Genomic DNA, 24,054 nt, shown 5'->3' with positions numbered 1-24,054 from the left:
ACACAACAAACTTGTAAAAGCATATAGAAATTTTTAAAATCCCCGCCCACTTGGCCCCTACGGATGCTGATACGACGAAAAAAAGTGCACTAAAGGGGAGAAATGTTGTCTTATTTTTGTATTGTATTGTACTTCCTAAACACGTCCTTACATTATTTATAATATTTGTTGTGGAGTGATAATTTTCTACACTTTGTTTATTTAAGAAAAGAAAATCCAAAAAGAAGTTCAATGAAGGGAGAGATTAAGTTTTTATTGTAGTTTCTGAACATGCCTGAAAAATACTTTGTTTTTATTTGTCCTCAAGTGATCATTTTGTGTTGTTTCTGAACAAAAACTTTTATTGTGATAAAGTATTTTCTATTTACTTATAAACCAAATTCTGTACTGAACTTTAATTGATTAATAATCCAAAAGGCAAATCACGAAAACACTTAAAATGTCATGAGAATTAATTCAGATTTAGATTGATGATGCATCCACCTTAATTTTTAAAAAGTATCGATATCGGTATCGGTATCGGCGATACTGGCCCAGTATTTACTTGGTATCGGATCGATACCAAATCTAGCGGTATCGCACACCTCTAACTGAAAGCTGCTTCACCTTGTTTGGTTCTAATTTTGGGAACACACAATAGACCTGTCCCTGACGACCTAAGGGGTCTGGATGCTTCATATGGAATTAGTAAGTCAACAATATATCTTGGTGCCAGACCATTTAGTGCTTTGTAGACCAGCAGTAAGATTTTAAACTCTATCCTTTGGCTCACAGGAAGCCAGTGCAGTGATCTGAGCACTGGTGTGATATGATCCATTTTCCTAGTGTTTGTTAGCACTCTTGCAGCAGCGTTCTGGATCAGCTGTAGTTGTCTAATGGATTTTTTGTTCAGACCAGTAAAGACACCATTACAATAGTCCAATCTACTGAAAATAAATGCATGAACAAGTTTTTCCATGTCTTCTTTGGACAAAAATCCCTTAATTCTGGCTATGTTTTTCAGGTGGTAATACGCTGATCTGGTAATGAGCTTTAGATGGTCATTAAAATTCAAGTCAGAGTCAATAATTACACCAAGATATCTGGCTTTATCAGTTGATGTCAATGACATGGAGTTAAGGTGAGCCCTGATCTTTGATCTTTCACTTTTGGGGCCAAAGACAATCACTTCAGTCTTATCTGCATTAAGCTGGAGAAAATTTTGGCACATCCACTCATTGATTTGATGAATGCACTTGCTCAGTGAAAGTAAGGGACCGTAATCATCTGATGACATCGAAATATAAAGTTGTGTGTCATCTGCATACGTATGATAAGAATTATTATGGTCCTCCATAATCTGGGCAAGGGGCAGCATGTAGATATTGAAGAGAAGTGGTCCAAGAATAGAACCTTGCGGCACCCCACACATAATCTTTTTTCGTTCTGACACATGTTCACCAATTGACACAAAGTAGTCCCTATCTTGTAGATATGATTTGAACCAGTGTAGTACAGTGCCAGTTCATCCCACCCACTTCTCTAGTCTGTCAAGCAGTATATCATGATCAACTGTATCAAAGGCAGCACTAAGATCTAATAATACCAAGACTGAAGTCATAGAAGCATCATTATTCAGATGTCATTTAGAACTTTGATAAGTACAGTCTCAGTGCTGTGGTGTGGACGAAATCCAGACTGAAATGCATTAAAGAGATTGTTCTGCGTCATGAAAGCATGAGTTTGCTGAAAAACAATCTTTTCAATGATTTTTCCTAAAAAGGGAAGATTTGATATTGGCCTGTAGTTACTTAATACTGAAGCATCCAGATTAGACTTTTTTAGGAGAGGTTTTATTACTGCAGTTTTCTGCTGTTATGACAGCGTGACGAAGAGACATTACCCTTCCAGTGATGATGACACTGTTTTTAGCTGACAAACTCCAAAGCTGTCTGTGCCCCACGAAGCCTGACTCTGAGATTTCCTGCCAACATCACGGTGTCAACAAAAAACATCACGTGATGTCCGGAGGAGTGCGACCGGCTACCGTAATAACTGTTGTTCTAGTCTGCGCGCAACATGCTCACTCGCGCTTCCTATCTGGCTACCGTAATAACCGTTGTTCTTAGTCTACACGCAACTTTTTTCCCCCCTCATTCATAAAACGCTAAATCGGAACATTTTCGAGGACAGCCGGGGACAGGTTATCCAAAACGGGGACTGTCCCCGAAAATCGGGGACGTTTGGTCACCCTATTGTGATAATAAAAATGCAATAACGCCATGAAAGCGTCTGGATGACGGATTAGCCTTTCGAAAAAGTTTAAAAACAGCGGACAAGCAGTAGAAAAGCCAGACTGCGCTAACTTAATTTAACGTGATGAAAGTAAAAACACACTTAGCTTACCTGTTTGAGTAAAGTTGATATCAGCTCCGTATATATCCAATATATCCAACAGTCTTCAAATTCAGTAGAGTCAATGATGAAAATCCGCGGCGGTTTGCGATCGATAAGACCGGTTCAAACTGGTCCATGTAATGGGCATGCGCACATGAGCAATCGACGGAGTTGGCCCAACTTAACTCAAAAACCTGCTCAAAGACTTACAAATCCTTGTTGTGCTGATTTAAAAATACTAGTTAAGTCAACAATGAGAAAAAATTGCTGGGCAGACAAGATTTTATGGATTGCTTATTGCAACACCTTATTTCTGAGTCAGTTTAATTTGAAAACTCTAATAAGATCAACAATTGCTAGTTATCATTTTTACAATGGGTTGTTCAGTGGATTCATCAACATTAACATGAGCCAATGAGAGAGAGGCCTTTAGCTGCTTAGAAGTTCCCCTGGGTTCCTTTGGGACCTCTCAGACTATAGAGAGGCGAAGTCCCGCCCCCCTACTTCCGGGTTATGGGACCTATCTTTCGAAAAAATATGAACGGCAGTCTATGGAGAGATCATAATTATTTTCTGGTCCCGATCGAATTGTGGCATGAATTTCACATATGATGTGTGTGAATTTAAAAGATAATTTTTCACGTCAAGAGATAAATTATTTGACGTAAATAAGCTGAACAACATTAGGTTTTGTATGAGATCGCTTAGTGAACTACATCTCTCGTCTGAGAACTATGGCTGTCTCCTTGTTGAGCTTTACCGTCTTCTTCCAGGACGAAGGCAGAAGCATCAAACGAGGTGAAAATCATTATAAATCGGGTCATGTCGAGAGCTGTAGTTACACGAAGGGAGTTTTGGTCGGTTCTGTACGCGCCAGCATGCGGGACTTGTAGTTCGTTTAATTACGTATTTTCCATAGCGTTTTACTTAACTATCTGGCGACAAACTGGGACATTCTTGACATGTAAAATCATTTTTTATTCTGAAAAACAACATATGTATAATCCAAGGCACAAGTCGATCGGGACCAGAAAATAATTTATCTTTCGCCATAGACTGCCGTTCATATTTTTTCGAAACATAGGTCCCATAACCCGGAAGTAGAGGGGGCGGGACTTCGGCTCTCTAGAGCCGAAGTCCCGCCCCCTCTACTTCCGGGTTATGGGACCTATACATATGTTGTTTTTCAGAATAAAAAATGATTTTATATGTCAAGAATGTCCCATATATCATAAAAACATAGTAAACATTTGAAGACCAACGCTCTGCTTGTTAAATGACGCCCCAGTACAAGATGGTGGTGCCCATTTCTGCCATATTTGAGCTTCACTTCACTACACTGGGAGAAAGTGACGATGCATCGGCCATCTTAGTTTGCATTTAGAGAAAACTAACTCGGATGGAAGTCACCGCATGTCACGGGCTGAATTTGAAGTGAATTGGCTTTAAAATGATAATTAAAATAAACTTTCTGTTGAGTTTCTTTTTTTTTCTGGATTTTGGATTTTCATGTCATTTTGTTTAGAAGCAAGCGTGGCGCATATTGTCGGCTTTACAGTTTTTATATGAACACAAAGAGGAAGAAACACCAATCGGTCTGAAAGATGACGCCTTCGTCCTCCTGCGTTCGGGGTTTATTAAAGTTTTGATCATTTCAAGCATTTCTTTAGCATGTTGAAATAAATGGTTTGGTGAAGAAAATGAAAAAAAAAGAAATGGATTAATTTCCTCTCGTCTGTTTGCAAGTATTTTTTACAGAAGTCATCTTAAAATCAGAACATTTGTAAAAACTTAAACTCTGAAACAAATGGAGATATACTTAAACGGTTACTGTTCCTTCAGTTGACTTCCTGTTTATATGTGACATTTACACATATTTATATCAGACTGTCGGCCAGTTTAAAAACAAATGAGACATTAGCAATTTCTGAGTCGTTTAACGAAACTCATTAATTCAATACACAAGACATAATTAGAATGACAAGAGCTGGTTGGTGGATCTCCTTTGGTCTTTATCGCTAAGCTAAGCTAACTGGCTTCATGTTTAACAGACATGTCTCTTTTTCTTTCCTGGTTTAAACTGATTGTATACAAATACATGATTTTATTTATTTTGCAATTTGATGTATAAAACACTATAATATCCTGTTTTTTTTTTTTGTTTTTTGGATGATGACTGAGTTAATCAATAAATAAAACGTCAAGTTTCCAATCAGTAAACATGACAAAATGATTATTTTCATTAACATTAAGGAATAACAATACAAAGTGAACAGTTCTCTTGTTCAGAGACTCATATGAGCTAATGCTAATGCTAATGCTAATACTAGGTGAGCAGGATCATTTCAACCTTTCAACCTTGTCCTAAATGATTACAAATGTTCATCTGTAGCTAATTATCTGATGTGTAAAGTTTTTGGCTCCTAATTTCATGTTTTAACGAATTATTAGTACAAGACGAGACGTCACACATAAAAATAAAATAAAATAGATGATTTAATGAGGTGACGTTCAGAAAGAATCTGCTCGTTAAACTAATCAGATCTGGGTTAGTTTATGAGTTTACTGCAAATTATGCTTAATGTGTGGTTCAAGGTTTGAGACTGGAGTTAGGCCGAGGTTAGCCTAGCCTTGTCTAGCCTAGCGTAGCCTAGCGTAGCTTAGCATTAAGAAGCAGGAGTAAGGGACTGACGTGTTACCATTTCCTTGAATTGAGCAAAGTCTCCTGAAATCTCAAGATCATGTGTTTTGTATCAACCTGTCCTTAAATAGGTGTAATAACACAGATATTGGATTGAGCAAGAAATAACAGCATCCTGTGCAATTTATATACATGGATACTAAACATAAGCTGTTGAGACCTGTCATTCTACAGACAAGTATATATCTGAGTATAAACTAGTTCACGTTACGTCTGGAGTTGTTTCTTCTGGGTTTTGATCAACTCTCTTTAAATAATGTTAAATGTCCATGGTCTAAAAAATCTAGAGCACAAACATCGGGTTTTAAAAAGTGGCGGCAGCGTCGATTTTAATCAGTGAACAACACAAATAGCTTCACATGCTGCGTGAGTTGTCAGAGCCATTTTCGCAGATTTTCAATAAGAAAAACACAACGCAAGCACAACGTTGTTTGAGACGTACAAAAATATTTCTGATTCTTTATGAGACCAGAGGAAATTATTTTCAGACCAGTCACATTTGTTTAGGTTTGTGTCACAGAGACATGCAGTTAAAATCTCTAGAGGCTATGACGACGTCTACAACTCTCGGTCTACATTTGTTTTGTCCTCAAACATTCATTCAGGTTCCTGAACTCTGCTCTAACCACCCTGAACAAACAGAAATAGACACATGCAGCTGTTAAAAGCCCCGTCCTTTTTGTTGAAGACTGTCTGATTAGATGGATTTATTTATTTATTTTTGGCTGTTTCATAATGTTGTCTTTTAAATATTTTTATTTCCGTGACTCATGATGGACAATAAAACTGATCACGTCTGAACTTGAAGCAGGAAATAAACCGTGATAAACAGAGCTGTAATCAGAGGAGGAACTAAACTGTACAGACCAGATTCAACGTCAGTTTCCTGAAATGAAAGTCAAACTTTGTCAGAGCGACAGCAGAGCTGCAGTCCAGACGAATCTCTGTGTTTCTGTCTGAAGAAAATTCAACTGAGTTCATCTGTTCTTTCACAACATCTGACTCAAATACTGGTGAGTACAGCTGAGAATATTTACTGTGTTTCAACAACCAGCATCATAACTTAGAGCTTCAGTCCAGACATTAGTGCTTTAGAACAAAATATAAAATCTGCTTCAATCTAGTTCCTCAAACTCCTCTGCTCACTCTCTGGTGAAGGAGGGACCAAGTTTGAATGTTGATTTTACAAAGAGTGATCAACAAATGCTGCCTATTAAATAATAAATGAAGTCTGATGTAGTTCCTCTCTGTCTCCACCTGAGCACTGTAAAACGACAACCATCAACAGACTTTGATGAACTTTAGACTCAGGTGGAGCTGCAGAGGGTTGTAAAACAGACATACTGACCTGAAGTCTGATAGAAATTCAACAACTCATCAATCATCAATAAATCTCTACTTAAACTGTGTTTTTCTCTCTTTCTCTCTTGTTGTCAGTGTGTAAACATGTCTGCTGCCAGATGTCAGAGATCTGAAGATCAGTTTCTGTGCTCCATCTGTCTGGATGTGTTCACTGATCCAGTCACTACATCATGTGGACACAACTTCTGCAAACACTGCATCACTCAACACTGGGATCATAATGACAAGTTCCAGTGTCCAATGTGTAAAGCGATGTTTCACACTAGACCTCAGCTGAGCATCAACACTTTCATCAATGAGATGGTTGCTCAGTTCAGACATGAAGCTCAACAGAAAGCCAGCAGCAGCAGCTCAGAGCAACAAGCTGACAAACCAGGAGAAGTTCTCTGTGACGTCTGCACTGGAACCAAACTGAAGGCCCTGAAGTCCTGCCTGGTGTGTCTGCTCTCCTACTGTGACTCTCACCTGGAGCCTCATCTGACAGTGTCACGCCTGAAAAGACATCAGCTGATCCACCCTGTGGACAACCTGGAAGACAGGATGTGTAGGAAGCATGATAAACCTCTGGAGCTGTTCTGTAAGACCGACCAGACATGTGTCTGCATGCTCTGCCCTGTTTTAGACCACAAGACACATGAGTTTGTTCCTCTGAAAGAAGGATATGAAGGAAAGAAGGCAGAGCTGGGGAAGACAGAGGATGAAATTCAGCAGATGATCCAGAAGAGACGACTGAAGATTGAGGAGATGAAACAGTCAGTGAAGATGAGTAAAGATGCTGCAGACAGAGAGAAAGCAGAAGGTGTTCAGGTCTTCACTGCTCTGAAGGAGTCTGTTGAGAGAGGCCTGAACCAGCTCATAAAGGAGATTGAAGACAAACAGAAAACAACAGAGAAACAGGCTGAAGGTTTCATCAAAGATCTGGAACAGGAAGTCTTTGAGCTGATGAAGAGGAGCTCTGAGATAAAGCAGCTCTCACGCTCTGAAGACCACCTCCACCTCCTCCAAAGCTTCTCCTCCCTGAAAGCTGCTCCACCCACCAAGGACTGGACAGAGGTCAGCGTCCGTCCACCATCATATGAGGGGACTGTGGAGAGAGCTGTGACTCAGCTGGAGGAGACACTCAGTAAAGACATGAAGAAGCTGCTGCTTGAGGCTGAGCTGAAGAGGCTCCAGCAGTATGCAGTGGATGTGACTCTTGATCCTGACACAGCACATCCTAAACTCATCCTGTCTGATGATGGAAAACAAGTTCATGATAGTGACATGAAGAAGAATCTTCCAGACAAGCCAGAGAGATTTTCTCGTTATCCCAATGTTTTAGGAAAGAAGAGTTTCTCTTCAGGTAGATTTTACTTTCAGGTTCAGGTTAAAGGAAAGACTGAATGGGATCTAGGAGTGGCCAGAGAGTCAATCAACAGGAAGGGAAACATCACTCTGAGACCTCAGAATGGTTTCTGGACTGTAGTTTTGAGAAATAGAGATGAATACAATGCCTGTGCTGGTCCTTCAGTGCGTCTCTCTCTTCATTCTCCTCCTGAGAAGGTGGGAGTGTTTGTGGATTATGAGGAGGGTCTGGTCTCCTTTCATGATGTAGATACTGCAGCTCTTATCTACTCCTTTACTGGCTGCTCCTTCACTGACAAACTTTACCCATACTTCAGTCCCTGTGTGAATGATGGTGGTAATAACTCTGCACCTCTGATCATCTGTCCTGTCAATCAAACTGTCTGATCCATTTAATGATGAAGCTTTGAGATCAATGAATGAACGTATTGATCTTCACACTTTATTCACACTCTGTACATATATGCTTTAATACTACAATACTGGTACAGCTGTGAACAGAAAGATATCAACGGATTAGAGAGATACGGTACAAACTGATTATTCTGGAATAAAAAGATTTTGTTGTGAATTATGGTAAAAATGTTCATATCAACTTGTTTTCTTTCATTAATGTGTTCATTCCTTCATTCTTCAATTCATCAGTATAGATTTAATGGTTGTTGGACTTTTACCTTTTACTTGTTTTAATGTTTTTTTCACTGTTGATTCATGAAACTCTTCACCCTGTAACACCCAGTGATGGATCCACCATGAAAAACATATGTGTGTAATTTGTGATGATTGTAAAATGAGCTACAATTAAAGGACAAGAGCTGTGTACTGGTTTGTGTCAACTGTGTTTCTTTGTGGTGTCACCACCTTTAACATGGTTTCATTCACCAGTTTTTGATCAGAACTAATTTTTAAAAACCGATGTAAAATAAGTAAGAAATTCCTTTCTAAATGGTCATTTTACAGGTTTACATCTGTTTACCCCGGTCTCTGTCTCCACCTCCTGGACATCCTGAGGCAGATATTTGATAAAATTATGTTACATTTAAAATAAAAAATAAAAAATTCTTTAAATGTTATATTTAAAAAGACATTGCATGGATATACTGAACATGACTGTAGATACGTCTCTCTAAACATCAGGCTGAAATTTTTGAGATCTTAGTTAAGGTTGTAGATGAACTCCTGATTTTTAAATTTGCTAAGTCTTTTCTTTATCACTTTTTTCACTTGTCATAATCCACAAACACCCCCACCTTCTCAGGACGAGAACGTAGAGAGAGACTGACTGAAGGATCAACACAGGCTATATACTAATTTCTGTACATTAAACTTAGAGTCCAGAAACTATCCCAAGGACTTGCTCTGGCCACTCCTAGATTCCAGTCAGTCTTTCCTTCAACTTGAACGTGAAAGTAAAATCTACCTGAAGAGAAACTCTTCTTTCCTAAAACACATTTAGAAAATCTCTCTGTGTTGTCTGGAAGATTCTTCCTCACATCTCCACAGTGAACTTGTTTTCCATCATCAGACAGGATGAGTTTAGGATGTGCTGTATCAGGATCAAGAGTCACATCGACTGCATACACTGCATACACTGCATCCACATCCGCTGAAGCCTCTTCAGCTCAGCCTCAAGCAGCTTCTTCATGTCTTTACTGAGTGTCTCCTCCAGCTGAGTCACAGCTCTCACCACAGTCCCCTCATATGATGGTGGACGGACGCTGACCCCTGTCCAGTCTTTGGTGGGTGGAGCAGCTTTCAGGGAGGAGAAGCTTTGGAAGAGGTGGAAGTGGTCTTCAGAGTGTGAGAGCTGCTTTATCTCAGAGCTCCTTTTCTGCTCTTAGTGGGTAATGACAACCTTTAACAGATCAATAATTACTCTTCACATTCAGCTCATGGACAGATGTCCTGACATTTTCTTTTAGAGTTCACTGGTAGAATTCAGAATTCATTGGTCCATCAATGATGACAAGCCGTCCTGGTCCAGATGCAGCAGAACACGCCCAAACCAGGACATTAGCACCCCCATGTTTGATGGAGGGATGAGGTTCTGATGCTGGAATGATGCAGTGTTGTTTCATCTCATTTAAACCAAACTATTCTACTTTGGTCTCATCTGTCCACTAAACATTGTCCCAATCGTCTTCTGTCTTGTCCACATGATGTTTAGAAATGTTCTTCTTGGAGAGCAGTGTCTTTGTCCATCACACCATGGTTGTTCAGTGGATTCATCAACATTAACATCAGCCAATGTGAGAGAGGCCTTTAGCTGCTTAGAAGTTCCCCTGGGTTCCTTTGGGACCTCTCAGACTATTATGGAGCGATCTTTGTTGGTGGGCCACTCCTGTGGAGGGGAACAGTCGTCTTCAATCTGTCTGACTGTGGATTATTTGTGGGTTCCAAACTCTTTAGAGATGGTTCTGGAACCTTTTCCAGCTTGATGAGCAACAACAACTCTTTCTCTGAGCTCCTCAGAAAGCTCCTTTGTCCACAAACATGTGTTGTTAAGATCAGACTGAGACAAATCCCTGATTTATTTAAACTAAACCAGGAACTGAACAACACCTGAGTCTCATTACATTGATGGAAACACTTTAAATGAACTTGCAATCCTGTAGGTTCACCTCACAGATACAAAAGTATAATATTTCTGTTTTAGTCTGATTGGGTTCTCTTTGGCTGATGTTTTGAGTCGTTTCTATACAGAAATGCTCTTAAGCAGCGCTGTATTTAAAGTCTGAACAATGGACTATTCCATACCTCTGATTCTACATGTGATTGGTCACCCGATCCATCTTATTGGTCACTTACTCTTTGCCTCTAGACAGAGCTTAACTCTGACCTATTCAAACCTCCCGTTTATTTCCTCCTTGACCTCAGTCGCCTTCCGGATCTACAACATGGACAAAGACGGCTTCATTTCCAACGGGGAGCTCTTCCAGGTCCTGAAGATGATGGTGGGCAGTAACCTGAAGGACACCCAGCTGCAGCAGATCGTTGACAAAACCATCGTCAACGCCGACAAAGACGGTGACGGCAGGATTTCCTTCGAGGAGTTCTGTGCGGTGAGCAATCACAGCTGTTGTCACATGATCGCCGTCAGATTAGCTCTGGTTTTTGGTCTCCACCTCCTCCTGTGTTCATAAACTGCACTGCCCCCTATAGGCAGAAAAAAAACTACATGGATAAATATTTAACGTATATTATATTTAAAATCTCTCTGAGCGACCTTCAGCTCTCACTTCCTCTTCACTTCCTCTCGTCCTCTCCAGGTCGTTGGTGGATTGGACATCCACAAAAAGATGGTGGTGGACGTCTGAGAGCTGCTCATCTAAGTTTCCTCGTCCGTTTACTGGAGATCTGTGTGAAGATCCAGTCTCCTGATTGGTCGGGAGCTCGGCGTCGCCCTTTATAAAGTCGACTGGAGATAACGGCTTCAGTTTGGATGGAAGCTGAAGTGCTTTTACTGATTTTATTGGGGGTGGGGGGGCATGGGTTTTATATTCTATTTATTTTCGTGTCATCTCACCAACAGTAAACTCTAGATTTTTGATCAAACAGCATGAAGTGCCAACAAGAGTTTACTGACAGCTGAACGAGTTAAAGCCTCTCAGTCTGTCGTTTTAAGTATTACACCATAATTCTGACAGAAATAAAGAAATACATCTATGGAATTTAACTTCCTTCTTATGCCAAAATATTTTCCCCAAAACACTCGAATAGTAAAATACATTGTAACTTTATGTCACTCATTTTCAAGTAAGACTTTTTTACTCATTTCATTTTATCGACAAAAAACTAAAAGCAGGTGCAGCCCTTCGTTCACTGTCAGTGTTTGTCCTGCTATTTGTAAGAAGAAGCGCAGAACTGAAGCCAAAATATGCCAGAGAAGGGCGCCGCCATCTTGTGATGTCATTTGTGAGCAGAAGCCCCGCCCCCTGCCCAGGATCAATATACCTAATGTTAGCTAGCTTGCCTGTGGGCATCTAGAAGCCCCCGGGGCTAACAGTTAGCATGCTAATATCTGGGTAACTTAAAGTAAAGAATGTTATGTCATAATGTCAACGGTATATCAGCATTTTCCTGAGAAATATTAAAGCTCTAATATATTAACTCACCGTCCACCTCCACCATCTTGTGAAAGACAACGACCACTAGAGGGCGGCGTTCATACGAACATAGTAAACATTTGAAGACTAACGCTCTGCTTGTTAAATGACGCCCCAGTACGAGATGGTGGTGCCCATTTCTGCCATATTTGAGCTTCACTTCACTACACTGGGTGGAAGTGAGGATGCATCGGCCATCTTAGTTTGCATTAGAGAAAACTAACTCGGTTGGAAGTCACCGCATGTCACGGGCTGAATTTGAAGTGAATTGGCTTTAAAATGATAATTAAAATAAACTTTATGTTGAGTTTTTATTTTTTTTTTTACTGCTTCTGGATTTTCATGTCATGTTGTTTAGAAGCAAGCGTGGCGCATATTGTCGGCTTTACAGTTTTTATATGAACACAAAGAGGAAGAAACACCAATCGGTCTGAAGGATGACGCCTTCGTCCTCCTGCGTTCGGGTTTATTAAAGTTTTGATCATTTCAAGCATTTCTTTAGCTTGTTGAAATAAATGGTTTTGTGAAGAATCAGAAAAAAAAAGGAGAAAGGGATTCATTCTTGTCTGTTTGCAGGTTTTCTTCTCCGAGGTTCAAGCTAACGTATTTTCACGGAAGTTGTCTGAAAACCAAAACATCGGTAAAAACTGTTAAAATCTGAAGCAAATGGAAATATAATTAAACGATTACTGTTCTTTCAGTCGACTTCCTGTTTATATGTGACATTTACACATATTTATATCAGACTGTCGGCCAATTTAAAAACAAATGAGACATAATCATGAACATCAGCGATTTCTGTATCGTTTAATTAAATTCATTAATTCAATACACAAGACATAATTAGAATGACAAGAGCTGGTTGGTGGATCTCCTTTGGTCTTTATCGCTAAGATAAGCTTAGCGATAAAGACATGTCTCTTTTTCTTTCCTGGTTTAAACTGATTGTATACAAATACATGATTTTATTTATTTTGCCATTTTATGTATAAATCACTATATAATATCCTGTTTTTTTTGTTTGTTTTTTGAATGATGACTGAGTTAATCAATAAATAAAACGTCAAGTTTCCAATCAGTAAACGTGACAAAATGATTATTTTCATTAACATTAACGAATAACAATACAAAGTGAACAATTCTCTTGTTCAGAGACTCATATGAGCTAATGCTAATGCTAATACTAGGTGACCAGGGGGGTATTGCACAAAAGTAGAATTAAGACATCCAGGATAAGTTACTGAGCTGAGCTCAATGAATCCGAAACAAGAGTGTGACGGCTTAATTGGTTGCACAAAGACCAAGCCAGGATGAACGGACACGGATTCATCAAGCCAGGTGAAACCTATCCTTGATAAGTGCGCGCTCACGGCTTCCTCAAATAGACCCCGCCACCGATCGCAGATTCACTGATTCACCATGGCAAATAGAGCGACCTACTTTTCCCCGTCGGAGGCGCAACTCCTCATGGAGGCCTACGAGGAGGTGAAACATACAGTTAGGCCCAGAAATATTTGGACAGTGACACAAGTTTTGTTATTTTTGCTGTTTACGAAAACATATTCAGTATACAATTATATAATCAATATGGGCTTAAAGTGCAGACTCTCAGCTGTAATGTGAGAGTATTCACATCCAAATTGGAGCAAGGGTTTAGGAATTACAGCTCTTTAATACATAGCCTCCTCTTTTTCAAGGGACCAAAAGTAATTGGACAATTGACTCAGAAGGCTGCAAAATAAAAATAACAAGGCTGCATGGGCTTTTCCCTCATTAACCTGTCATCAGTTAAGCAGTTAAAAGGTCTGGAGTTGATTCCAGGTGTGGCGTTTGCATTTGGAAGCTGTTGCTGTGAACACACAACATGCGGTCAAAGGAGCTCTCAATGGAGGTGAAATAGACCATCCTGAGGCTGAAAAAAATCCATCAGAGAGATAGCAGAAATGTTAGGAGTAGCCAAATCAACAGTTTGGTACATTCTGAGAAAAAAAGAGTGCTCTGGTGAGCTTGGGAACTCCAAAAGGCCTGGACGTCCACGGAAGACAACAGTGGTGGATGATCGCAGAATCCTTTCCGTGGTGAAGAAAAACCCCTTCACAACATCCACGCAAGTGAAGAACACTCTCCAGGAAGTAGGTGTATCAGTATCTAAGTCTACCATAAAGAGAAGACTTCATGAGAATAAATACAAAGGATTCACCACAAGGTGCAAACCATTGATCAGCCTCAAAAATAGAAAGGCCAGAATTGACTTAACAAAAAACACCTGAAGAAGCCAGCCCAGTTCTGGAACAGCATTCTGTGGACAGATGAGACTAAGATCAACCTGTACCAGAATGATGGGAAGAAGAAAGTTTGGAGAAGAATTGGAACAGCTCATGATCCAAAGCACAACACATCTTCTGTAAAACATGGTGGAGGCAGTGTGATGGCATGGGCATGCATGGCTTCCAATGGCACTGGGTCACTTGTGTTTATTGATGATGTGACAAAAGACAGAAGCAGTCGGATGAATTCTGAAGTGTATACTTTCTGCTCAGATTCAGCCAAATGCAGTAAAATTGATTGGACGGCACTTCACAGTACAGATGGACAATGATCCAAAACATACCGCAAAAGCAACCCAGGAGTTTTTTAAAGCAAAGAAGTGGAATATTCTGCAATGGCCGAGTCAATCACCAGATCTCAACCCAATCGAGCATGCATTTCACTTGCTCAAGACAAAACTTAAGGCAGAAAGACCCACAAACAAGCAACAACTGAAGACAGCTGCAGTAAAGGCCTGGCAAAGCATCACAAAGGAGGAAACCCAACGTTTGGTGATGTCCATGGGTTCCAGACTTCAGGCAGTCATTGCCTGCAAAGGATTCTCAACAAAATATTGAAAAATAACATTTTACTTAGGGTTATGTTTATTTGTCCAATTACTTTTGAGCCCCTGAAATGAGGAGCGTTTGTATAAAAATAGCTACAATTTCTACATGTTTAATCATGTATTTTTGTTCAACCCCTTGAATTAAACCTTAAAGTCTGCACTTCAATTCCGTTGTAGTTGTTTCATTTCAAACCCAATGTGGTGGCATGCAGAGCCCAAATCATGAAGATTGTGTCACTGTCCAAATATTTCTGGGCCTAACTGTATAATTAAGAAGAAAGGCAACACCGCCACAGTGATCAAACAAAGAGGAAACACGTGGCAAAGTACTGCTGACCGCCTGAATGCGTAAGTAGTGCACAATTACACACTCACCGCTCCGCTGAAACGTCACAATTAGCCTACAATCCAAATAGTTTATTCACATCTCCAAAAACGCAGTTCACTACGAAACGTAATGTACTCAAATTCACCTTAAATTACCCCTAAAAACATACCAATACCACTTAATTTAAATTAAGTGGTCCTGAATTTGTTAAACAGGCCGTTCATTTTACCTTAAATGCTATTTTAAAGTATGACCCCTTAATCTGCATTTAACGTGTCAAGTCAGGGGTTCCCTTTATTTGTTGGGATTAAGGGGGTAATTAAGGACTATCTTAATTGTATTTTAATTCAGGAATTCCTTGATTAAGGGGGGAAATTAAGGGGAAATCGAAAAAGTAAGGGGTAAATTCAGTATTTTCAGATTCTTTTCTCCTTAATCGACATGAATCTATGCACATTTCTACTTAAAAACTACTTAATTATTGAAGGGTTGTAAGGTCAAATGTAAGGCATTCATAAGGGGTGAAATTAAGGGGTTTTGTTTCCTTGTACTCTGATCATGAATCAGTTGAATTTTTAATCGAAATGGGCTGCAGATGAGTGCAATTGTGTACATGTAACTCCATCAAACTGTAAGTCTTTGATAAATAGATGAGCTAATAATAATAATCACTTTAATTTATATAGCGCCTTTGGCCTCCTGAAGGAACGCTTTCAGTGTCTGCACAAATTAAGGGTCAGCCCTTCGAGGGCATGTGACATTACTGTGGCTTGTGCTGTCCTCCACAATGTGGCCTGCCTGAGGAAGGAGAGGGCCCCCAGAGTGCCACCAGCCATGAACTGGGACAACCCTGCAATCTTCCCTGATGACGCCGGTGGTCGGCTGGTGAGGGACCAATATGATTAAATGCGGGCTTCACATTTTTCAGTTCAATATATCCTGCAGTGGCAGAGGAATTTGTATTTTTCTTTTTATTTATTTGAAATCTTGAAATTGAAAACTTGTGACCGAGGGTTGCCGGTTCGGACCCTGACCAGTAGAAAGCGGCCAAAGTGCCCTTGAGCAAGGCACCTAACCCCTCACTGCTCCCCGAGCGCCGCTGTTGTTGCAGGCAGCTCACTGCGTCGGGATTAGTGTGTGCTTCACCTCACTGTGTGTTCACTGTGTGCTGAGTGTGTTTCACTAATTCACGGATTGGGATAAATGCAGAGACCAAATTTCCCCTCACGGGATCAAAAGAGTATATATACTTAGCCTGTACTTACTTATAAATTGATTTGGCCTCTTATGGTGTTTGTGTTGTATACTGTGTGTGTACAAGCTTGCAGGGAGGGTACTGCATCCATTCATTTGTCTGTTCATTTCATGTGTATGGATTTGTCCTGCATTTATTTCAGTCTACAGACATGTGGAGTGTATTATACAGACCTCTGAATGTGTATTTCTCCTTGTGTTGTATAATATGCTTTTATTCTGTGCTTTCCATCTTGTAGAGTCACTGTGTGACTTCAATTTTGAAAGGAGCTGATGGTTTACATGTTTTGTTTTATCCTTATTCGATAAAAGAACATGACGTTACACTTTGATGTGTGCTTATATTTAAATGGGATATGTATTTTATACCACGGAGTATTAGGGCCACACTGAGGAAGAAGAAAAAGCCGTGATTTTATGACCCTGGTTCTTTCTGCGGGAAAAAATGCATATTCTTTTTACAGTCCTGACAGTTATGACAATGTGATGCTGTTGTGGCAGAAGATTAAGTATGTCCTTGTTTGTGAAGCCTATATTGAAGTACAATTCTGCGAAATGCTCCACAGCCCTCATTTTAACAACTGTCCCCTAAAACAACGGGTTACAATATTTGACTTTATTGTCAAAGTCTGTTTTTTTTTTTTTTTTTTATTATTTATTTATTTATTTATTTTGGCTTGCTCTGTGGCCCTAATAGTCTGTGATTTTATATATAGCCCTATGGGAAACTAAATTATGTAATGATTGCAACATCATCTAAAATCATCGTTTATCCAAAATGATTAAAACATCATCTAAAATCATCATTTATCCAAAATGATTGAAATTAATGATCACAAATGTTTAAATAATAACAGTGGGTGTAATTCTATGTGATAACAATGTGTAGTGGGCAGTGGAATAACTATTGGTTTCCGTTTGCGGTGACTGCTGACTGAGATAAGGGATGAGATTAAATAGATCCTGGAACTTAGCCTGGTCTGGAGCAGGCTAGCTCCACAGAATAAATCTCCACGGTAACTTATACCATAACATATCCTACTGCTCCCTATCCCGCTTTTGTGCAACCGGATCACGGATAAATTGAGCCAGGATAACCAACATATCCCGGCTTAATCCCTTATCCTAGTTTTGTGCAATACCCCCCAGGATCATTTCAACCTTTCAACCTTGTCCTAAATGATTACAAATGTTCATCTGTAGCTAATTATCTGATGTGTAAAGGTTTTAGCTCCTAATTTCGTGTTTTAACGAATAATTTAATCTTAGCTAGCATGAGATGAGACGTCACAGATAAAAATTAAATAAAATAGATGATTTAATGAGGTGACGTTCAGAAAGAATCTGCTTGTTAAACTAATCAGATCTGGGTTAGTTTATGAGTTTACTGCAAATTATGCTTAATGAGTGGTTCAAGGTTTGAGACTGGAGTCAGGTCGAGGTTAGCCTAGCCTAGCCTAGCCTAGCGTAGCTTAGCATTAAGAAGCAGGAGTAAGGAGCTGACCTGGTGTTACCATTTCCTTGAATTGAGCAAAGTCTCCTGAAATCTCAAGATCATGCGTTTTGTATCAGCCTGTCTTTAACCCTTATACCTGATATGGACAAAAGTGTCCTTTTCAGATTTTATTTTTTTTGATTACTCAGTGTTGGTTATGCTTGCTGCTATGATATTTGGTAAAGGTGTGTATTTTTGAACAAATTTTGATATTTCAAAAACAAATCCCATAATACTCTATTTTTACACTGTGTAACCTAAATAGTTACGTTGTTACCAAGGGACAAAAGTGTCCTCTTTTAAAAAGCCATAAAAATGGCATATGTTAATATTTTTTTCTGCTTTTTTTTACATAAATCTTTTCATCTACTTCAGTCCTGATCATAAATACCAAATGTTTGATTATTTTCAATATTTTAACCCTTTATATGCCAGTGTTTGTGATGGCATCACAATGCATTACATACAATGCATTTCAATTAGGAGTGCAGTGTCCAACAACTTCGATCGCTCTAGAAGTAAAACATAAATACATAAGTATTTAAAAATGTGGAACAGAAAAGTACATCAATGGCATCAGGAATGTTGTGTGTGTTTGTGCGTGTGTGTACATGTGTGTGAGTTCAGTTCACCCTCATACACAGGAACTGCAGCAAAAGGATGTGTGAACTTTACAAATGTATTTTCCACAGTTGCTGTGATTTGGAGCTCCCCAAATTTCTTATGATATAAAAGTGATGTTATTGGTCATGAGGAGAAAGGGATCCTTGCATTGATTGTGTGTGTGTGTGTGTGCGTGTGTGTGTGCGTGTGTATGTTCAAGATTCAAAGAGTTTATTTTCATGTGCACAGTGTAGAAACATGTTTCCCTGTACAATGAAATTCTTCTTTTGCCGTCCACCCAAATGCCTACGAATATAAAAAAAAAAATCTTACAATTAGAATATAAAAAGATACATATAATACAAAAATATAAGATAACTAGTGCAAATATCGTATCGAGTGAAGGTAGGAGGGAGCAGGAGATCACCAGGCGGATCGGAGCAGTATCTGCAGTGATGTGGATACTTAACCGGTCGGTCGTGGTGAAGAGAGAGCTAAGCTGAAAGGTGAGACTCTCAATTTACCCGTTGATCTACGTTCCAACCCTCACCTATGGTCATGAACTTTGGGTAATGACCGAAAGAACAAGATCACAAATACAAGCGGCCGAAATGAGTTTCTTTCGCAGGGTGGTCGGGCTCAGCCTTAGAGATTGGGTAAGGAGCTCGGACATACGGGAGGAGCTCAGAGTAGAACCGATGCTCCTCCACGTCGAGAGGAGTCAGTTGAGGTGGCTAGGTCATCTGGTAAGGATGCCTCCTGGACGCCTCCCGGGAGAGGTGTTTCGGGCATGTCCCACTGGAAGGAGACCTCGGGTCGGACCCAGGACACGATGGAAGGATTACATCTCTCGTCTGGCCTGGGAACGCCTGGGGGTTCCTCCGGAGGAGCTGGCTGAAGAGGCTGGGGAGAGGGCTGTCTGGGCTTCCCTGCTGAAGCTGCTGCCCCCGCGACCCGGACCCGGATAAGCGCGAGAAGATGAAGACGAAGTGCAAATATCGATATGCAAATGAAATGAAAACAATGTACTGAAAAAATGTAAACAGAAGCTGGAAAGTGAACATGGCATGATTTTAGTCTGTGATTGTAGACTCCTGTCAGCTCTTGAGGACTCTGATGGCAGTGGGGAAGAAGAACAGTCTCAAGGTCCTGTATTTCACACTCCTGTACCTCCTTCCTGAAGGTAGGAGTGTGAACAGTCTGTGTTGGGGGCAGGTGGGGTCCTTAGTTATGGAGGCAGCTCTCCTGCGGACTCTATGCTTGTAGATATTCTGCAGAGAGGGCAGTAGAGTCCTGGTGATCCTTTCTGCAGGCGTTTGGGGTCCCGGCCATAGTGCTGCCATACCACACGATGATGCAGTGTGTGTCTAATTGAGGCGTTTGATCTATAACATGTATCCTTTTACTTCAAAGACACACAGGTGCAGGTGCAAAGTACAAAACAGCAGGTTCATTGGATTTCAATGGGAGTTGTTTGTACACAGCACAAAAAAACAATACTAATACTACTAATAATAATCCATCAAAATCAATCTTGCTTCCATTTATTGACATATCCAAGGCTCTAATAATCATTTTTTGTGTTTTTTTACGATAAATTTTGGATGCCATCACAAACACTGGCATATAAAGGGTTAAAATATTGAAAATAATCAAACATTTGGTATTTATGATTAGGACTGAAGTAGATGAAAAGATTTATGTAAAAAAAAAGCAGAAAAAAATATTAACATGCCATTTTTATGGCATTTTAAAAGAGGACACTTTTGTCCCTTAGTGGTAACAACGTAGCTATTTTTGTAAATCTGACACTACAAAAAAACTAAAAATCCATCCAAATCAATCTTGCTACTGTTCATTGACATATCCAAGGCTCTAATAATCCCCCCAAGAAAAATACAGTTTGCATTCAGATTATTGAAAATATTTCATTTTTTGTGGTTTTTTTTTACAATAAATTTTGGATGCCATCACAAACACTGGCATATAAAGGGTTAAAATATTGAAAATAATCAAACATTTGGTATTTATGATTAGGACTGAAGTAGATGAAAAGATTTATGCAAAAAAAAAAGCAGAAAAAAATATTGACATATGCCATTTTTATGGCATTTTAAAAGAGGACACTTTTGTCCCTTAGTGGTAACAACGTAACTATTTTAAAATCAGGTATGAGGGTTAAATAGGTGTAATAACGCAGATATTGGATTGAGCAACAAATAGCAGCATCCTGTGCAATTTATATACATGAATACTAAACATATGCTGTTGAGACCTGTCATTCTACGGAGGAGTATATATTCAAGTGTAAACTAGTTCACATTACGTCTGGAGTTGTTTCCTCTGGGTTTTGATCAACTCTCTTTAAATAATGTTAAATGCCCATGGTCTAAAAAATCTAGAGCACAAACATCGGGTTTTAAAAAGTGGCGGCAACGTCAGTTTTAATCAGTGAACAACACAAATAGCTTCACATGCTGCGTGAGTTGTCCGAGCCATTTTCGCAGATTTTCAATAAGAAAAATACAACGCAAGCACAATGTTGTTTGAGACGTACAAAAATATTTCTGATTTGTTATGAGACCAGAGTAAATTTATGCAGTTTAAATCTCTAGAGGCTATGACAACATTTACAAATCTCAGTCTACATTTGTTTTTGTCCTCAAACATTCATTCAAGTTCCTGAACTCTGCTCTAACCACCCTGAACAAACAAAATGCTGACATCAGCATGTGTCTATTTTTGTTGAAGACTGCCTGATTATACGGATTTTTGATTTTTTTTGGCTGTTTCATAATGTTGTCTTTTAAATGTTTTTATGTGCCTGTCGAAGACGGGTTTCTGTCCCTCATAACGGACAATAAAAACGATCACGTCTGAAATTGAAGCACAAAACAAACCTTGACAAACAGTGGAAGTAGAGGAAGTGGTCAAAGAATAGATTCAACGTCACTTTCCTGAAATGAAACTCAAAATTTGTAAGAGCAACGACAGAGCTTAAGTCCAGACGAATCTCTGTGTTTCTGTCTGAAGAAAATTCAACTGAGTTCATCTGTTCTTTCTCAACATCTGTCTCAAATACTGGTGAGTACAGCTGATAATATTTACTGTGTTTCAACAACCAGCATCAAAGCTTAGAACTTCAGTCCAACAGGAAGTTCCACTCTTTCCACTTCATACTGACTCTGTCAGATTAAATCAAGTGAAATTAAACTAAACTGTAGACAGATAAATAGATTATTTATCCAGAGGGAAATTCAGTGTCCAGAAGCTTCATCGCATAGAAGCAGATATGGAATAATAATATAACTATACAGTGGGTAAAATAAGTATTTGATACACTGCAGATTTTGCAAGTTTCCCCCCTTATAAAGAATGGAGAGGTCTATAATTTTCATCATAGGTACACTTCAACTGTGAGAGACAGAATCTAAAACAAAAATCCAGAAAATCACGTTTTATGATTTTTAAATAATTAATTTGCATAATATTGTATGAAATAAGTATTTGATACACTAGAAAAACAAAACTTAATATTTAGTACAGATCCAATTACAGAGATCAAATGTTTCCTATAGTTCTTGACCAGGTTTGCACACACTGCAGCAGGGATTTTGGCCCACTCCTCCATACAGATCTCCTCCAGATCTTTCAGGTTTGGAGGCTGTAGCTGGGCAACACGGAGTTTCATCTCCCTCCAAAGATTTTCTATTGGGTTTAAGTCTAGAGACTGACTAGACCACTCCAGGACCTTGAAATGCTTCTTACAGAGCCACTCCTTAGTTGCCCTGGCTGTGTGTTTTGGGTCATTGTCATGCTGGAAGACACAGCCACGACCCATCTTCAATGCTCTTACTGAGGGAAGGAGGTTGTTGCCCAAAATCTCGCAATACATGGCCCCATCCATCTTCTCCTCAATACGGTGCACTCGTCCTGGTCCCTTTGCAGAAAAGTACCCCCAAAGCATTATGTTTCTACCCCCATGCTTCACAGTTGGGATGGTGTTCTTGGGATTGTACTCATCCTTCTTTTTCCTCCAAACACGGCGAGTGGAGTTTATACCAAAAAGTTAACTTTTGGTCTCATCTGACCACATGACCTTCTCCCATGCCTCCTCTGGATCATCCAGATGGCTATTGACAAATCTCAGAGCAGGGGGACCTTGCATGTGCTGCAGGATTTTAATCCACGGCAGCGTAGTGTGTTACTAATGGTAACCATTGAGACTGTGGTCCCAGCTCTCTTCAGGTCATAGACCAGGTCCTCCTTTGTAGTTCTGGGCTGATCCCTCACCTTTCTCATGATCATTGACACTCCACGAGGCGAGATCTTGCATGGAGCCCCAGTCCGAGGGAGACCGACTGTCATCTTGAGTCCCTTCCATTTTCTAATAATTGCATCAACAGTTGTTGCCTTCTCACCAAGCTGCTTGCCTATTGTCCTGTAGCCTATCCCAGCCTTGTGCAGGTCTACAATTTTGTCTCTGGTGTCCTTAGATAGCTCTATGGTCTTGGCCATGACGGAGCGGTTGGAGTGTGATGGACTGTGTGTGTGGACAGGTGTCTTTTATACAGATAACGAGTTAAAACTGGTGCAATTAAAACAGGTAACGAGTGGAGGATAGGAAGGCTTCTTAAAGACCAGCTAACAGGTCTGTGAGAGCCAGAATCCTTGCTGGTTGGTAGGTGATCAAATACTTATTTCATGCAATAAAATACAAATTAATTATTTAAAAATCATACAATGTGATTTTCTGGATTTTTACTTTAGATTATGTCTCTCACAGTTGAAGTGTACCTATGATGAAAATTGCAGACCTCTCCATTCTTTATAAGGGGGGAAACTTGCAAAATCTGCAGTGTATCAAATACTTATTTTCCCCACTGTATATATAACCACAGTCCAGTTGGTTCCTCACAGGGAGGTGTTGTAGAGTCTTATGTCCTGAGGGACAAACGGCCTCCTCAACCTGTCCATGGAGCAGGACAGAGACAGCAGCCTGTAACTGAACAAGCTTCTCTGTCTGTCTATGGTATCCTGTAGAGGGTGGTGGACATTGTTCATGATTGACCAGATTCTGTTCAAGGTCCTTTCATCTACCACTGATGTCAGGGACTCCATCTCTGTCCCTACCACAGAGTCCTCCTTCTGTATCAGCTTGTCCAGCCGTGAGGTGTCCTTCTTCTTAGTGCTGCCTCCCCAGAACACCACAGCGTAGAAGAGGACACTGGCAACGATAGTCTGGTAGAACATGTCCAGCAGCTTCTGGCAGATATTAAACCACCTTAGCATCCTGAGGAAATAGAGATGTCTCTGACCTTTTTTGTATACTGAGTCTATGTTCGCTGACCAGTCCAGTTTGTGATCCAGATGTAGCCCCAGGTACTTATAGGTCTGAAACACCTCTACACACTCCACTTTGATGGTTACAGGCTGCAGGTGAGGCCTGGACCTCCAGAAATCCACTACCATCTCCTTGGTTTCAGCTGTTTTGATCAGAAGATGGTTCTCTCCGATGAGATGAAGTTGTTCACCAGATTCTTGTATTCCTGCTCTTGTCCATCCCTGATACACCCCACAATTGTAATGTCATCTGAGAACTTATGCAGG

The 24,054-nt window shown here is 39.9% G+C and overlaps 2 protein-coding genes across 2 annotated transcripts; both read left to right on the top strand.

Moving 5' to 3' along the window:
- The first annotated feature begins 5,787 nt into the window (after window positions 1–5,787).
- On the top strand, window positions 5,788–8,755 carry LOC311501054 (E3 ubiquitin-protein ligase TRIM21-like). The gene has a single exon (XM_084562711.1). It carries the CDS (start codon window positions 6,524–6,526, stop codon window positions 8,168–8,170), a length of 1,647 nt encoding a protein of 548 aa, XP_084418837.1. The 5' UTR covers window positions 5,788–6,523; the 3' UTR covers window positions 8,171–8,755.
- Window positions 8,756–10,524: 1,769 nt separating this feature from the next.
- On the top strand, window positions 10,525–11,133 carry LOC311506492 (calcineurin subunit B type 1-like; the record flags this gene model as incomplete). The annotated part of the gene is made up of 3 exons (XM_084570469.1): window positions 10,525–10,561; window positions 10,661–10,845; window positions 11,053–11,133. The coding sequence occupies 3 exons, from the start codon at window positions 10,525–10,527 to the stop codon at window positions 11,098–11,100; spliced, it is 270 nt and encodes an 89-aa protein (XP_084426595.1). The 3' UTR covers window positions 11,101–11,133.
- Window positions 11,134–24,054: the final 12,921 nt, after the last annotated feature.

Source organism: Chelon labrosus (genome assembly GCF_963514085.1).
Source record: "Chelon labrosus genome assembly, chromosome: 2".
NCBI lineage: Eukaryota > Metazoa > Chordata > Actinopteri > Mugiliformes > Mugilidae > Chelon > Chelon labrosus.
Note: the sequence above shows the minus strand (reverse complement) of the source record. Positions and strands in the feature narration are given on the sequence as shown.

Bases quoted from the DNA above. Each gene is read 5' to 3' on its own strand.
- LOC311501054 (XM_084562711.1), top strand. From the start codon at position 6,524: ATGTCTGCTGCCAGATGTCAGAGATCTGAAGATCAGTTTCTGTGCTCC.